Below are 15,574 nucleotides of genomic sequence, written 5' to 3' on the forward strand. Positions count from 1 at the left end.
GGTGCCAGTGTCTCACACCTGTAATCCTAGCTCCTCGGGAAGCTGAGATCTGAGGATTGTGGTTCAAAGCCAGCCCAGGTAGAAAAGTCTGAAACTATCTCCAATTAACTACTAGAAAACCAGAAGTGACACTATGGCTTGCCTTAAGTGAAAAAGCTCAGGGCCCTGGCCCAGACCCTCTGTTCAATCCTCATGACCGACAAAAGGAACAAAAGATTAAGAAAATATGATACTGCAAGAATACAAAGGATCACAAGAACACTAAACACCCTTAAATTGAATGACCTAGAGGACAAGGATGCATTAGGAGGCATTCCTAGATAGATAAAAGCTGCCAAAGCTAAGTATGTTATCCCAGCCTCTTACAAGGTAGAAATAGGAGGACCATGGTTTGAAGAAAATAAGGTCTTTCAAAAAGAGAAAATGTGGCACACTGATGTAATTGAAGATACAAGGGAAACAGAATGATCACAACTCAAAGACAGACTGGGCAAAAAATAACTAAGATCCTTTCTGAAAAGTAACTGAAGAAAAAAAAATGCGGAGGCATAGCTTAAATGGTAGAGTACTTGTCTACCAAGTATGAGGCCCTGAAGTTCAAACCCCAGAACTGCCACAAAAATAGGAAGAAAAGGAAAAGATTGGAATAGATATTTCTCAAGGGAAAACATGAAAAGGGCGTGTTTACAGGAGTCACACTCCAGTAGACCCAGGTACTTGGAAGCAAAAGTAGGAAGATCACTTGAGACAAAAAGTTCCAGACCTGGTTAACCTAGCATGACCCTGTCGGAAAAAGCAAAGAGCAAAGATCAACAAAATAAATTAAAAACAACAACAACACAAACAGCCAACAGTGATACGAAGGGGGGGAAATCCCAATATTATTACCTATCAACCAGATACCAGTGGCTCATGCTCATAATCCTAGCTCCTGAGGAGTCTGAGATAACAAAGTTCATGGTTCAAAACCAGCCCTTTTAGAAAACTTTATGAGACTTCATCTCCAAAATTAACAGCAAAAAGTAAAGCTGGAGATGTGATTTAAGGGGTAACATGCTAGTCATGAGCAAGCAAGTTCAAGCCTCTCCTGGTACCAGCACATGCACAAAATATCATCAGAGCCAGGCAGTGGTGGATTACACCTGTAATCCTAGCCACTCAGGAGGCTGAGATCTGAGGATCGCAGAAAAGTCCATGAGACTCATGTCTCCAATTAACTACCAGAAAACCAAAGTGGAACTGTGGCTCAAAGTGATAGAGTGCTAGCCTTGAGCAAAAGAGCTCAGGGACAGTGCCCAAACCCTGAGTTCAAGCCCCACAGGAAAATATAAATTAGAACCACAATGAGGGATATTGCCTCATAGTTATTAGAATGACCAATATAATAAAGATGAAAGATACTAAGTGTTTAAGAGGATGAGGAGAAAAGGGAATGTTGCATCTTATTGGTAGAAATGTAAATCAATACAATTATTGTGGAATAGTGTATGGAGGCTCCTGAAAAATATTCAAATTAGAACTAGAATATCATCTGACTGGACAGATGAAGAAAATGTGGCTTATATCCACAATACAATACTTTTCAGTCTTATGGAAGTTTTGTCATTTGCAATAACATGGATGAACCTGGAATATAGAGATTGAGTGATATAATCCAGACAATATGACAAATGATTAATTTTGGAGTATAAAAATATCAGGAACAGACAGTAAAATGGTGGTTAAGAAATGCCAGGATGTGATAAGACCAGGGAGAGGTTGGTTAAGTGACCCCCCCCCAATATAATAATTTAGTTTGACACAAAGAATAAATTCAGAAGATCATCATACTTCATAGTAATGAGAGCTCATAGTAACATATCATAGATATAAAATAAAGATAGATTTTAAGAGTTCTTACTACCACTAAATGGATTTAGTCATACCAAAATATGCACATGTATCAAACATCATGTTGTACACCACAAATATATATATATATTATCTTTGTCTCTTTAAAAGACTTCATTATAATTAAATGTTCTCTATTCTGAATCATTTTATTTTGTAAAGAATAATACCATACTCGCCTAAAATTTGTTAAAAATAAGATCCCAACAGGATCGAGTACGTCAACCTATTTAAGAACTTTTTTTTTTCATTTAAGAACATTTTGTATTTTTGCTAAGAATAAGTAAAGACTCAGAGGAACTACACAAAACATGGGACAGAAGGTTGCTTTCTATAATGAATAGAAGGCAATTCAAAAATATCATACTTAAAAGCAAACAAATACTAATCACCAAAATACATAACATTGTTTTCTACGGTCCCAATGTGAAAACGTTTAAAGCTGTCAAGGTATGTCAGAAGTTTGCAGGAAATGAGCCCATAGTAAATCTCAAACAGTGAACATTCTTTCCCATCATTGATTTCCTTCCATGCTAGGAGCATTTCCGTTTCTGCAGTTTGTGAAGATGTAAAGATGAACTTATAGCAACATCTATTATATCTGATGTGTCTTTTCCCAGAAAACCTTGAACTATGAATAGGTTTAAGGCCAAGGGACTTTGCACAAATACCTATAAACACATCAGCAGGCACCATAATAGGCATTTCTTTGAAAATGACATACATCATCCGGGCTACATCTTGAGAAATTATAAATGCCTCACCACTACAGTAATCTGGGTAGTATTTTTCTGGATACTCACTAAGAGGCACAAATTCTTTACTCTGAGGGTCTCTGTTGGGTGCATCCTGATGGTTAACCCTTCCTACATAGACATCTTCAAGGTGTTCTTTCAAATTCAGAAGATAGTCCACCAAGCTTGGTAGATTGACAAACATCTCTTCATCAACCTTGAGAATAAACATGGCATTAGGGCAGAAAGTCACAGCCCACTGGGTCATTATGATGATCTTCAGTGTTTGGTTCTCCAAACTGTCCAAGAAGATTCCTTCAACTATATCATTATTCTTATGTGACTCTTTGTCTATCTCTTTCTGTGTAGTGACCAAAACAGGCATTCCTAAAGCAAACAGTGTGAGCACGGAGTGTCCTTGGACACTGCTCACATTTCCCCAGGTTCTCCTGATGAGGTCTCGCCTTGTGCCATTTCCTGGGCTACTGAAGATCAGAGAAAGCAAAAAAATGTTCTTCCCTTTACACACTTCCGACTGGCTCAGGACATAATATTTGGAGGGATGATTTCTTAGAGGTTCCATGTTCAATTTTCTTGCCTTATCCTTAATTTCAAGAACTTTCATATTGACATGAGGCAAAGAATGCAGAAAGTATTCTTCCACAAAGTCACCCCCAAAAAGCAAAGCATGAAATAGGATGACATTAAACAGAATAAAACACCACTGGTGAGTTCGAAGTCTGCAGAATGTCACCTAAATAAGAAAAGGACAAATGTTCATTCAAGCTTAATCTAGCTCCTCCTCCTCCTCCTCCTCCTCCTCCTCCTCCTCCTCCTCCTCCTCCTCCTCCTCCTCCTCCTCCTCCTCCTCCTCTCCCCTCCTCCTCCCCCCTACAGAACACTATATGAACTTTAACAGTTCTTTATTATTTGTCTCTTCAATAAACGTAGTCTTATGGACACAAGCATGATAGTCTCTCTTTTTTCACATTGCGAAGTCTAGTGTGTTTGGACACTAGTTAGTAATTTTTTTCCTTGTTTGAATGAAAGACTATTTTACTATATATAATACACTGTATTGGACCCTAGAAATACAAAGAACAATAAGACATAGTCAGGAAGATAGGATACAAGTAGGCTCATTGTAATAAAATCTGTAGGAAAATATGTGTTCTTTCTCTAATGGAAGCACTTGGATCAGTTTCTTCTCTAATTACAAAGGTCAACAGCTATTTTTCCATGTTGTTTTTGGTGGCTATGCACTAGCTATTTATCATTTACTTCCTGCTAGTGTGACTTTTTCTTTTTCTTTCTTTCTCTTTCTTTCTTTCTTTCTTTCTTTCTTTCTTTCTTTCTTTCTTTCTTTCTTTCTTTCTTTCTTTCTTTCTTTCTTTCTTTCTTTCTTTCTTTCTTTTTTTGTCAGTCGTGGGGCCTGAACTCTGGGCCTGGGCACTGTTCCTCAGCTCTTCAGTTCAAGGCTAGCACTCTATCACTTGAGCCACAGTGCCACTTCCTGCTTTTTCTGCTTATGTGGTGCTGAGAAATCGAACCCAGGGCTTCATGCATGCAAGGCAAGAACTCTACCACTAAACCATGTTCCCAGCCCTAGTACGACTTTCTAACTTTATCTAATACTGAATCTGAATCTGTTTTGACATCTCCTAATGACTCTTACCTGTCTGTCAATATGAGCAGATTCGTACTATACACAAAGCACCTCTCCAGATATCTACAATAGAAATGTGCCAAGCTTACTCCACTTTATCAAAAGAGATGGAAAAGTCCCATATGGAAGTAAATATGCAAAAATGTAATAAAATGATGGAATAGTAAAGGAATTAATTATTCATAGGAATTTTGGTTTTAAAAAGGCCTCATATAATAGTAGTGACCTTTGCCTGGTGTCAGTGACTCATGCCTGTAATCCTAGCCACTCAGGAGGCTGAGATCTAAGGATCGTGGTTTAAGCCCAGCCTATAAAGATACATCTGAGGGACTCTTATTTCCAGTTAACCAGCAAAAAACTAGAAATTGGAGGGTGTGGTTCAAGGGGTAGAGTGTCAGCTTTGAGCAAAAATAGCTAAGCAAATGACCGCGAGTTTAAACCCAAGTACTAGCACACACAACAAAGAAAAATATTAGTTATTTTTCATGGGTAATTGTTGTGTACCAGACACAGCGCTAAGAACTTTAGGCCTTAATTCATTGAATTCTAGTAATATCCCTTTCAGCTGGGTTATCTTCTAAATTAAACTGAGCACTTGAGTGGTTAAGGGATTGGAGGAGGGTTGTGGTTTGAACTCAAAACTGTCAGATTCTAAAGCTTATTCTTAACCACTAGAAAATCCTGAATCCTGTCTTTCCTTGTATGCATTCATTTAGTAGGAAAACAAAACACAACAAAACCACCTCAGACAATTGTAATATTCACTCTTTTCTATTTTCTCATTGCAGGTGATTTACATATAAAAGAAACTTCAGCAGTCTCCATGCCTATTTTAATAAACAGCAAATGCTTCCAAGATTATCAGAATCTTACCTGCATGTTGTCTATGAGCAATTTCAGGGCTTTCAAAGTTGTTAAGTCCAGATGTCAAAATATATCTCAGGGTATCTCCAGTCTATCAGCAATTGCAGTAAAGTATGCTGTGCCACAAACTTTAAGGATAAGGTTTCTTTGCCAATTGACCTGAGCTTTTGTCCCAGAATACTTGCTGCCTGCATAGGAGAGTAAGTACTTATCATGTTACAGTCAGAGCAAATTCAGAGCAAAGAATAGAAAAAGTTCAGAGAATTGTTCACCTGTATCATCTCTCCACAGCATCACTGCCAAAGGAGGAAAACTTTATTTTTAAGTCCATCTTAAAAAATGCTAAACAGTTGCAGCACTTTGATACAAGTACATTTTTAAACTATTCTGAATATTGCCAGATACTTGCCATCCCTCATGGATGCATTTTCTATCTTCCAAAGGAAATACCATATAATGATGTCTTATATATCTCATACATCAGATTCTGGATTCCTGGTATAAGTTATCTAAGACCATTGCTATGTCAATTGTTAAATCACACAAGCTACCTCCTCCAAGTAAGTTTATCCCCAATAGAAAAAAAAATTCTTATATTCAAAGTTGACTGTATTTTTTGAACATAGCATGCAATCTTGGAAATCTTCATCAAGTGAGAGAATCTAACCTAAAAATTAAAAAAGTCAAATTTTATTAATTTTTGGATCTTGTAAATATCCAATTGTATTTTACAGTATATTTTTCTTTTCTTTTTTGGTCAATTGTGGGGCTTGAACTCAGGGCCTGGGCACTGTCCTTGAGAAATTTTGTTCAAGGCTGGCACTCTACCACTTTAAGCCATAGTTCTATTTCTGGTTTTCTGGTGGTTAATTGGAGATAGGGTCTCATGGACTTTTCTGTCTGGGCTATGATCCTCAGATGTAAGCCTCCGGAATAGCTAGGATTACAGGTGTGAGCCATCCATGCCTGGTTTTTTTTTTTTTTTTTTTTCTTTACGAGTTGGAACTTACGGCCTTTTACTTGTTCAGCTTGGTTTATTTAACTGGTATTCAAGTTGTAGAATACCAGGATTTTGCTGGCTATTTTTGAAGACTGAGACTTGTGGACTTTTCTGCCCAGGCTGGAATCAAATTTTGATTCTCTGGGGCTCAGCCTCTTGAATAGGTAGGATTACAGGTGTGAGCCACTGGTGGAGTTATTTTTCTCCTTTTAAAAAGTATTTTGTTTCCCTGTATCTTCTCTGGATTGACATTTAGTTTCTTTATCTATGAGAGATTCAAAGAATATCTCTATGGGGAAGATCTATCTGTAATTTTCAATTTGATTCATCAAGCTTCTGACCTTCTAAGGTTGAGACAACTTGTTGCAAAGAGATCTTGGACTTCTTTACTTTCTTCCTTTCCACAGAGGTATCCAATCTCTATGTCTATCTCTTCCAAAATGTGGTCACCAGTTAATCTGTGGTTTAGAAGTCTACAGTAACTTCCTGTTTCCTATCAAATCAAATCTTCTCTCTTTGGACCTGACTTTGGAGACTCTATAGTAATTTGTTTTCAACCCACATAAATTTTACTTCCCATGTTTCAAGTGCCTGAGGTAGGATAGATAAGATGAGGCAACAGGGAACTTGGAAATAATTTAAAATATTTAAAAATACCAATTCAGGAAAGATAAGAAAACCAGGAAAGAAAACTGAAAAATCACTGGGGAGCAGCAAGTATTTCTTCCCTCCTCCTCCTTTCTTTTAGATGAAGCTGTAAGGTCCGCTCCTGGTTGGCGAGCAGACTCCACCCTCCTCGCAGCAAAGTCTCCACCCAGTACCTGCGTTACCTAGGCAACTGGGACACCTGGAAGAGGTCACATCTGCATCCGCTGAGGTCACATCTGAATTTGATGTGGCCACACCTTTCCCCACCCATACCCTACATAAGGGCTAGCCCAGGCCCAGACTCTCCCCTTTTTTCTCTCTCTGTTCGTGTCTAGCTCTTGCTGCTCTTTTCTTGCTCTCTTGCTCTCTTTCCCAGCCACGTGGAGTGCCAACCTTGCCTGGTCCCAGCAGGTCTACCCCTTACCTGAATACCACGTGAGTGCTACTGTTCTTACCCCTCTCTCTGCTCTTTTCTCTCTCTTTCCTCTCTTCCCAGCTCTCTCTCATTCCCAGGCCTTTCCCAGCCACGTGGAGTGCCACCCTTGCCTGGTCCAAGCAGGTCTACTGAATAAACCTACCCCTTATCTGAATACCACGTGCGTGCTGGTGCTGTTCTTACTCGCCTACCTCTTTTTAAAAACCTAACAGAAGCAACAGAAACCTGAGGGGAAAAAAGACTCTGCCGAATGTGTTCTTTGAACCAGAGGGGAATGTCCTACATATTACACTCATTGTTTCCATGTTTTAAGCAATAATAAGACTCATCTGAGGCTCCATTTCTCCATGTTTTGCATAATAAACCCACCTTAAGTTCATTGTCTGTGGGCTTGCAAATTTAACAAAGTGATTATGTGTTATTAGATGCTTTGAGTAGTTCTATCAGTAAAGGGTCAAGCTGTGTAGTGGGGAGGGTCAGTGAGACCACTCAGTCCGCAGTGAAAATGTAAAAGATTTTATTGAGGGAAAAGTGCTGGCGCACCAGGACAGCACCTGGAGGTGGGATCCCAGGAACAGCCCCCAGTGCCAGCCCATACCGGCTTTTAAGCATTTGGAGCTAGGGCGGGGAAAGGGGGAGGCTGGGTATTGGTTTTAGCCAATGATTGTTACAAGAAATGCACACCTTAAGTTTAAATTTCCCTGCTAAGGTTTTGCTGTCAGGAAGCAAGAGAATAGAACAAAGGGTGGTGATGGTCCCCTGGGTTAGGGCTGCCATTACTCAGAAAACAGCAGAAGCAGTTACAGAGTTACAGGGTTATGGAGTTACAGAGTTACAATTACACTTACTAGCTAAAGTGATGAGTTACCAGGGAAGTCTTATCCACAGGACACTTAACATTTATATCTTAAAAATAATTCATTATCCATTTTACATAACCCAAGTCAAATATCATATTCCATCTTTACATCCTCCACCAAATCAGCTGGAATCCCCCAACCAAATGATACGATTATTGGGACAAGAACCAGCATTTTGAGCCTCTGTTCCCATTTTCTGCATGTGAGGAAATGTTCCCATTTCCTCCGTAGTGAGGAAATTTGGAACCTTGATATGTTGTAGCACTAAATCCTATTGTCCTATTATGTTTGGATTATGATATCCAACACGGTAGTCATTCTCCAAGTGTGCACATATAAACTTTAACTAAAGCTAACCAGAATTTTTATTTATTTTTTAATGCTGGTACTGAAGTTTGAACTCAAAAGTCCTCGGTGAAGTAAGAAAAAGAACTGTCGCTGCGTTGGGGCAAGAGAAAGTTAGGGGAGAGTCATAAACACTCTGGGCAAATCTGGACCCAACGCTTGAGAGAAAGTTTGTGCCGAGTTCCACCAGTAATAAAGTTGGAACAGATCTTATTGCGCATGCGCCGACTGACAACCTCGGTAACTTTCCCACTTCCCCCCCTCTGGGCGGGGCCGGAAGTGCAGCCGCTTCCGCCTGGCGCCGCGGACGGGAGGGGCGCGCGGAGATGACGTACAAATACCGGAAGCCGCTCCCCTGTGTGGCTGAGGATCGGGAGAGCAGCGGCCTCGGGTCCAGGTCTGTGTACGAGGCGGGGCGGGTCGGGGAGGGAGGGGGCTTCTGGGTGCTCGCGCCTCTGCTGACCCGCCGCGCCCGGGTCTGTTTGTCTTTCTCTCCCTGCAGGCGCCATGGCTGCGGAGCGGACCCGGCCGCTGCAAGGCTCTGGCGGCCCGAGCGCGCCTAATCGGTGTGAGCCCGGCGCAAGGTCCCGGGCCCCGGGGCGCTCGCTCAGGTCAGTGCCGCGTGGAACACGACTCCGGGAGATGGGGACCTGGGAGCGACGAACGCGTTCAGGGATCCGGGGTTTATGGTAGAGAGAGCACAGTAGGGGTTCCGAGTTCCCGCCTCCCGGTGCCTTGGTTTCCTCCGATGCGAAACGAGTTTAACAGTGACGTCCCAGGGCCACCGGGAGTTTGAAAGATGAAGCGTGCAGACGGACAAGGCATTGTAGCGATATCAGGGACTGCGCCGTAATTGGAATGTTATGAAGACAGGTTTGTATGTTGGGTGCTGCTTGGAAAACAACCACAAAAAGCACAAGGAACAACGTTTGTCCTTAAGTAATTAACGGTAACTGGCAGCTGTTGTAGGTTTACAGTGTGCCAGGTGCCATGCAAAACGTTTTAATCGTTACAAAAGCCCTTGTAGGTAAAGCTGTTCATGGATCCATGATTTCGAGTGAGGAAATCTTGAGATAGACGGTGTTCAAGGTCACCCAGCTGCAAGTGGAATTGCAAAAATATTTATAAATATTATTTGTATTCTTATACAGCTCTTAAAACATTTTTCAAGCGAAAGACTTTAGGCCAGGTATGGTGGCGCACACCTGCAGTTCCATCACTGTCGAGGCTGAGGCAGGAGAATGGAAAGTTAAGGGTCAGACTGGGCTACATAGAAAGATCCTCTCAGAAAACAAACAAAAGACCTAAAAGCTTTTTAATAGATAGTATTTTCACATTTTTAAAATAAAAGTCAAAAGGGGCCTTTATTCTTTTTCTTCAGTTCTCTGGTGCTCTCTGGAAGCAACCAGTATTAATGTTTCTTGGATATTGAAAATATATTTTATGTCTGTATAAGTTCATAGGTATGTATACATTTTCAAAGCCTCTGCAGGAAAACAGACAATGACACCTCAGTAAATTTCTGGATTTCATTCTTTTTTTTTTTTTTTTAAAATTTCATTCTTTACTAGACCAAGTTGTTTAAAGTAAGGTGGGGGCACACAAATCCACACGGTTTGATCTGGAATGTTCTGTTTAGGATTTATTTCTTTTTTGAGGGGACTAGGGGGTAGGACTATGGACTGGGGAAGGATGTTAAGCTTCTATTTCCCCTCACAACTCCATCTTGTGGTCCGTGTATTTCCTTAGTTGTTAGTTAATGGCAGTAACACTCCTGAACTTAGTAGTCCCATGAACTAGTAAAGGTCAAATGAGGTCATGTTTGTGAGCAGTACTTTAGTCTTATAGATCAGTATAAATAAATATGAGAATTGTCGAAGAGAACATAAGTGGTTAATAGCAGAACCAGAGCCTAATTTCATCATTGCTCAGCACTAGTGGCTCACATCTGTAATCTTAGCTACTTAAGAGGTTAAGATCTGAGGATCGTGGTTTGAAACCAGCCTGGGCTGTAAGTCCATGAGACACTTATCTCCAATTAAATCCCAGAAAGCAAGAAGTGGAACTGGGGCTCAAGGGGTGGAGTGTCAGCCTTGAGCACAAAAACTCAAGGACAGCATTGAGAGGCTGAGTTAAAGCCTCAGGACCAGCCCAGAAAATAAGATAAAAATAAATAAGTAAATAAAAAGAATATTTTCATTATGCCACATTTCCTCAAGAGCTTTGTGACCATTAGTGTTAAAGGCAGGAAGGCAAGTATGTTTAGTCTTGGAGATTGGGGAAAAAAGGCTAGACAGCAAAGGATGTGCGTATGGTAGGTAGAAGAAGGAACATGGTAATAGTGATAGCCTCATGTCAATAACTCCTCTTAATTATAAAGTTAATAAATATGAGACCTTGAGTTTTTGTTCTACATATTAAGAGAAACTGTAAGATCATAAGATTGAAAAGGATGTTAGTGGGTCATGTCCAGGCCAGTCTGGTGCCAAAAATGGGGTTTCTGGCAGATGTTCATAATGGAACTAATACAAAGTACTGGGTACTGGTGTTATATGTCCCCCTGCTTTATTTCTGATTTCTTACACTGCTGAAATTGGGTTATCTCTTCCATTTCTATAGATGATGGAACTGAAACTTAGAAGTGAATTGAACATTGCCATGATCACATAGGAAGTGGCTGAATCAGTAAAATATTTGCTAGCGCCAGAGCATTTTCATTCATCCCATTCTGTCTTTGTATACAGCTATCTTGACTAGTCACAGAAATGGGAAACTCACCACTCTGGATGTGGCTATATCATCCTTGGAATGTTATGATGATTTAAAAGCTCTTTTTATTCTTTTTGGTGGAGGTGGGATAAGGGAGGCGAAAGATGGAGTTTCTGGACTTTTCTGCCCTAGCTGGCTTTGAACCAAGGTCAGCTGGATCTCAGCCTCCTGGATAATTAGGATTATAGTCATGAGCTACTGGCATTAGGCTTTATGCTTTTTCTTTTTGTTTTTCTTTGTTGTAATTGGTTCACAGGTTTTTTTTTGTTGTTGTTCTCTTTTTTTTTTTTTTTTTTTTTTTTTTTTTTTGTCGGTCGTGGGGCTTGAACTCTGGGCCTGGGCGCTGTCCCTCAGCTCTTCAGCTCAAGGCTAGCGCTCTACCACTTGAGCTACAGCGCCACTTCCAGTTTTCTGGTGGTTCATTGGAGATAGGAGTCTCACAGTCTCTCCTGCCCGGGCTGGCTTTGAACCGCGATCCTCAGATCTCAGCCTCCTGAGTAGCTAGGATTACAGGCGTGAGCCACCAGCGCCCGGCTGTTGTTCTCTTTAAATCAGTTTAGTCCCTATTGTAAATAGTGAGTTGATACTTGTTGACATTAATGCAGGTTACTTTAAAATTCTTTTGCCCAGTTAGCCCTAGAACAGTTTGTCCTTCTCCCAAAGGGGAAAATGATATAATGAAATAGACTTAGTACACCCAGATCTTACCACCATGTGATGATTCATTTTTATTGTCCTTCACTTCAGAGACACACAGTGTACTTGGGTAGTGATTTTTGAGAGCACTAGCTTTCAGTCTGTTGTATTTTACTAGCCCTGTGACTCTAAGCAATTTCTTACCTGCTTTAACATCTTTTGCAAAGTAAAGATATCCATTTTTAGGTGTTTTTTAAGCATAGGGATTATGAATTTTTGTTTTATTTTTTAATGAGATCTCACTATGCTATAGTCCAAGCTGTCCTTAAACTTGAAATCCTCCTACCTCTGAGTAGCTAGGGTTACACTGCCACTGTTGCTGGCAGCATCAGGATTATTAATTTGCCTATTGCACAGATTTCTGCGCCCCTAATAGCTCCAAGTACATAATTAAGAGTTATCACAAGCCTATATGAAACTTCCAAAAACAGTCTATGTAGGGCCTTACTAATGCATGTTTTGAAGAAGGTACAAGAACCAGAAGAGGACTTGTAACTTAATATGTCTACCTATCTTTTGTGCTGAAAACATCTGTTGTAAAAAAAAGAAACAAAAAAAAAAAAACCAAGTAGCTCTGTGATTGTGGTGATAGGTCAGGTTGTACCTTGTATAACTAATATCTTAGGTTACTGCTCTGGAGATTTGCCTTTTGGTTGTCACATCCTGGTGCTTATTTTTGTGATTTTTAACAACCATATTTAGCTTATTAAAGAGTTAATTAAGGAAGTAGTCTTATATTGGTTTTGCTGGAGTGGGGGCTTGTCTTAAAGAATACATTGACTGTGGATGAATACTTCGTAAATCTTTTACTGTGAAGCTGCATGTAGCATGTGATAGACTTCAAAAGGAACAAGACATGGATACCAGCCTATCTCCATGACACATTTTATAGGTCCTCATTTGTTAGAAGTATGTTTTGCAAAAGTATTTTTCTTTCTGTGCATGAAAAAAAAATTTAGATAATTAAAAGGTGTTAACTGTCAAGTTGTAGTAACTAAGCGTTAAGATGTAATACAAAGTTTTTTACACTAATTTTAATACTTCATTTATTAGCAGTCTTGCTTGAACGGTCTCTTTGAGCAGAACTAATACAATATTTTGATGTGCCACAGGTAAATATTTCCATAACCTTATGGAGAGAAAGGACTTTGAGACATGGCTTGATAACATTTCTGTTACATTTCTTTCTCTGACGGACTTGCAGAAAAATGAAACTCTGGATCACCTGATTAGTCTGAGTGGGGCAGTCCAGCTCAGGCATCTCTCCAATAACCTGGAGACCCTCCTCAAGCGGGACTTCCTCAAACTCCTTCCTCTGGAGCTCAGTTTTTATTTGTTAAAATGGCTCGATCCTCAGACTTTACTCACATGCTGCCTCGTCTCTAAACAGTGGAATAAGGTGATAAGTGCCTGTACAGAGGTGTGGCAGACTGCCTGTAACAATTTGGGCTGGCAGATAGATGATTCTGTTCAGGACGCTTTGCACTGGAAGAAGGTTTATTTGAAGGCTATTTTGAGAATGAAGCAACTGGAGGACCATGAAGCCTTTGAGACCTCATCATTAATTGGACACAGTGCCAGAGTGTATGCACTTTACTACAAAGATGGACTTCTCTGTACAGGTAAGGCACTGGGACTGGTTTCTTAGGGGTAGGATGTTCTTGTTTGTTTTTAAAATCATTTTCTGTGGTACAAACTTAACAACACACAAAGTACTCAGGCTTGGAGAATGGTGAGTGTAATTGTTATCTTCAGTGGCATTTCCTCCCATCCTTGAGTAAGTTTCCCTTCCCTCCATATTCTCTTTCGCTATAGAGAAAAACATTTTTTAAATTAAGATTTATGAGAAAAAGATTCAGACTTTTATGAAGTATTATCTGAGTCAGAAGCCTGTAGATTACTTTTTCTATACTTTCTTACATTTTAACATTTTTTTAATCAATAAACTTTTAAGAAAAAATAGTAAAAAACAAAATAACAACAACAAAAAACAATGTTTAGTCCTTCATTTCGACAAATTACTTAACATGTCTGTGTTTGATTCCTTGTTTGTAAAATGTGGGAAGGAGATATTTCTTCCTTGTTTTAAAATCTTGCAATTCTGAGCCTGGCAATGAAGATAGTTTTAAACTAGGCAGTTAAATGACTATATTATAACATATAAAATTATTAAATTTTAGAAGTCTGTTATTCCATTATGGCATTAACTGCGGTTTCTTCTTAGATGTCCTTTGTCATATTAAGAATATTTCCTTAGCCGGGCGCTGGTGGCTCACGCCTGTAATCCTAGCTACTCAGGAGGCTGAGATCTGAGGATCGCGGTTCAAAGCCAGCCCGGGCAGGAGAGACTGTGAGACTCCTATCTCTAATAAACCACCAGAAAACCGGAAGTGGCGCTGTAGCTCAAGTGGTAGAGCGCTCGCCTTGAGCTGAAGAGCTGAGGGACAGCGCCCAGGCCCAGAGTTCAAGCCCCACGACCGACAAAAAAAAAAAAAAAAAAGAATATTTCCTTCATTTGTTTATTTTTGTGTCAGTCCTGGGCACTGTTCCTGAGTTATTTTGCTCAAGGATAGTGTTCTACCACTTGAACCATAGCTTCAGTTTCAGCTTTTTTTGTGCTTAATTGGAGATAAGAGTCTCATAGACTTCCCTGTCTGGGCTGCCTTCAAACCTCGATTCTTAGATCTCAGGCTCTTGAGGAGCTAGGATTATAGGCGTGAGCTACTGGTACTCAGCTTGTACCTAGCTTTTTTTTAGTCACTAATTGGTATTGGATTTTTGTATCTAATACCAAAAGTTTTTTGTATCCATTGAGATCCATAACTTTTTTTTTTTGTCCTGTTGATTGTGGGGCTTGAACTCAGGACCTGGGTGCTGTCCCTGAGCATTTCTGTTCAAGGCTAGCGCTCTTTGAGCAATTTGAGCCACAGCACCATTTCTGATTTTCTGGTTATTAATGGAGATACAGTCTCAAGGATCTTCCTGCCTGTGCTGGCTTCGAACCATGATCCTTAGATCTCAGCCTCCTGAGTAGCTAGGATTATAGATGTCACCCACTGGTGACCAGCTTGAGAAAGTTTTTTGTATCTGTTAACAGAAATGAGCATGTGAGTGTTTTCTTTCATTCTACTAATATATTACATTGATGGACTTTCTAATGTTAACTGAATCTTGCATTCCTAGGATAAATGCTATTTGGTCATAGTATATTAAAAAGTTACTTTTGACTTATGAGTATGTGTTTTCACAAATGGTTATAATCTGTGCCTACATTTTGACAGGTAATTAAATAATGCTTAGCAGTAGTTAGAAAGGCTCTGGGCAGTTCCTGTTGTGAGGGAGCAATACTAGATTTGAACTGGGAGCCTTGTGCTAGACAGGTGCTCTACTACTTGAACCATTCTTCTAGCCCTGCTTTTTGCTCATTTTGGAATTGGAGTCTAGCAACATTTCTTTCCTAAGCTGGCCTTGAACCTTGATCCTATAAGTCTCAGCCTCCTGAGTAGTCATTGGTATCTGGTTGTTGTTTTCATTGATCCAATGCCTATTTACTTAACACCTTATATATAAGGATGCTTGGTGTTCTTTTTTTCATCTAAGATAATTTCTGATAACCTTTGTGTATGTATACCAGTTTACTTAAGAATAACTTAAGAATAACTTTTT

At 39.9% G+C, this 15,574-nt stretch overlaps 2 protein-coding genes across 4 annotated transcripts in view; one reads left to right on the top strand and one right to left on the bottom strand.

The window, feature by feature from the left end:
- Nucleotides 1–2,274: 2,274 nt before the first annotated feature.
- LOC138821400 (beta-1,3-galactosyltransferase 9) lies at nt 2,275–8,952 on the bottom strand. The gene is made up of 2 exons (XM_070013599.1): nt 8,785–8,952; nt 2,275–3,378 (listed from the first exon to the last, which is right to left on the bottom strand). The coding sequence occupies exons 1-2, from the start codon at nt 8,950–8,952 to the stop codon at nt 2,275–2,277; spliced, it is 1,272 nt and encodes a 423-aa protein (XP_069869700.1).
- The window catches only part of LOC138821398 (F-box/WD repeat-containing protein 2), a 39,691-nt gene continuing 32,884 nt past the window's right edge, over nt 8,768–15,574 (top strand). Inside the window, exons 1-3 of one of the 3 annotated variants that reach the window (XM_070013596.1) lie at nt 8,768–8,840; nt 8,946–9,054; nt 13,021–13,530. In XM_070013596.1, coding sequence (XP_069869697.1) covers nt 13,041–13,530 — 490 coding nt within the window. In that variant the 5' untranslated portion in view covers nt 8,768–8,840; nt 8,946–9,054; nt 13,021–13,040. The other 2 variants (XM_070013597.1, XM_070013595.1) reach the window with 2 other exon arrangements.

The sequence above is a fragment of the Dipodomys merriami genome, unplaced genomic scaffold, assembly GCF_024711535.1.
Source record: "Dipodomys merriami isolate MVZ:Mamm:240054 unplaced genomic scaffold, mDipMer1.0.p SCAF_910, whole genome shotgun sequence".
NCBI classification, from domain to species: domain Eukaryota; kingdom Metazoa; phylum Chordata; class Mammalia; order Rodentia; family Heteromyidae; genus Dipodomys; species Dipodomys merriami.

Bases quoted from the DNA above. Each gene is read 5' to 3' on its own strand.
- LOC138821400 (XM_070013599.1), bottom strand. From the start codon at position 8,952: ATGGCGCCTGCAGGGAGAGAAAGACAAACAGACCCGGGCGCGGCGGGT. The intron at 3,379-8,784 runs GTATTTGTACGT...TTTCTTATTTAG, and splicing joins ACACAGGGGAGCGGCTTCCG to GTGACATTCTGCAGACTTCG.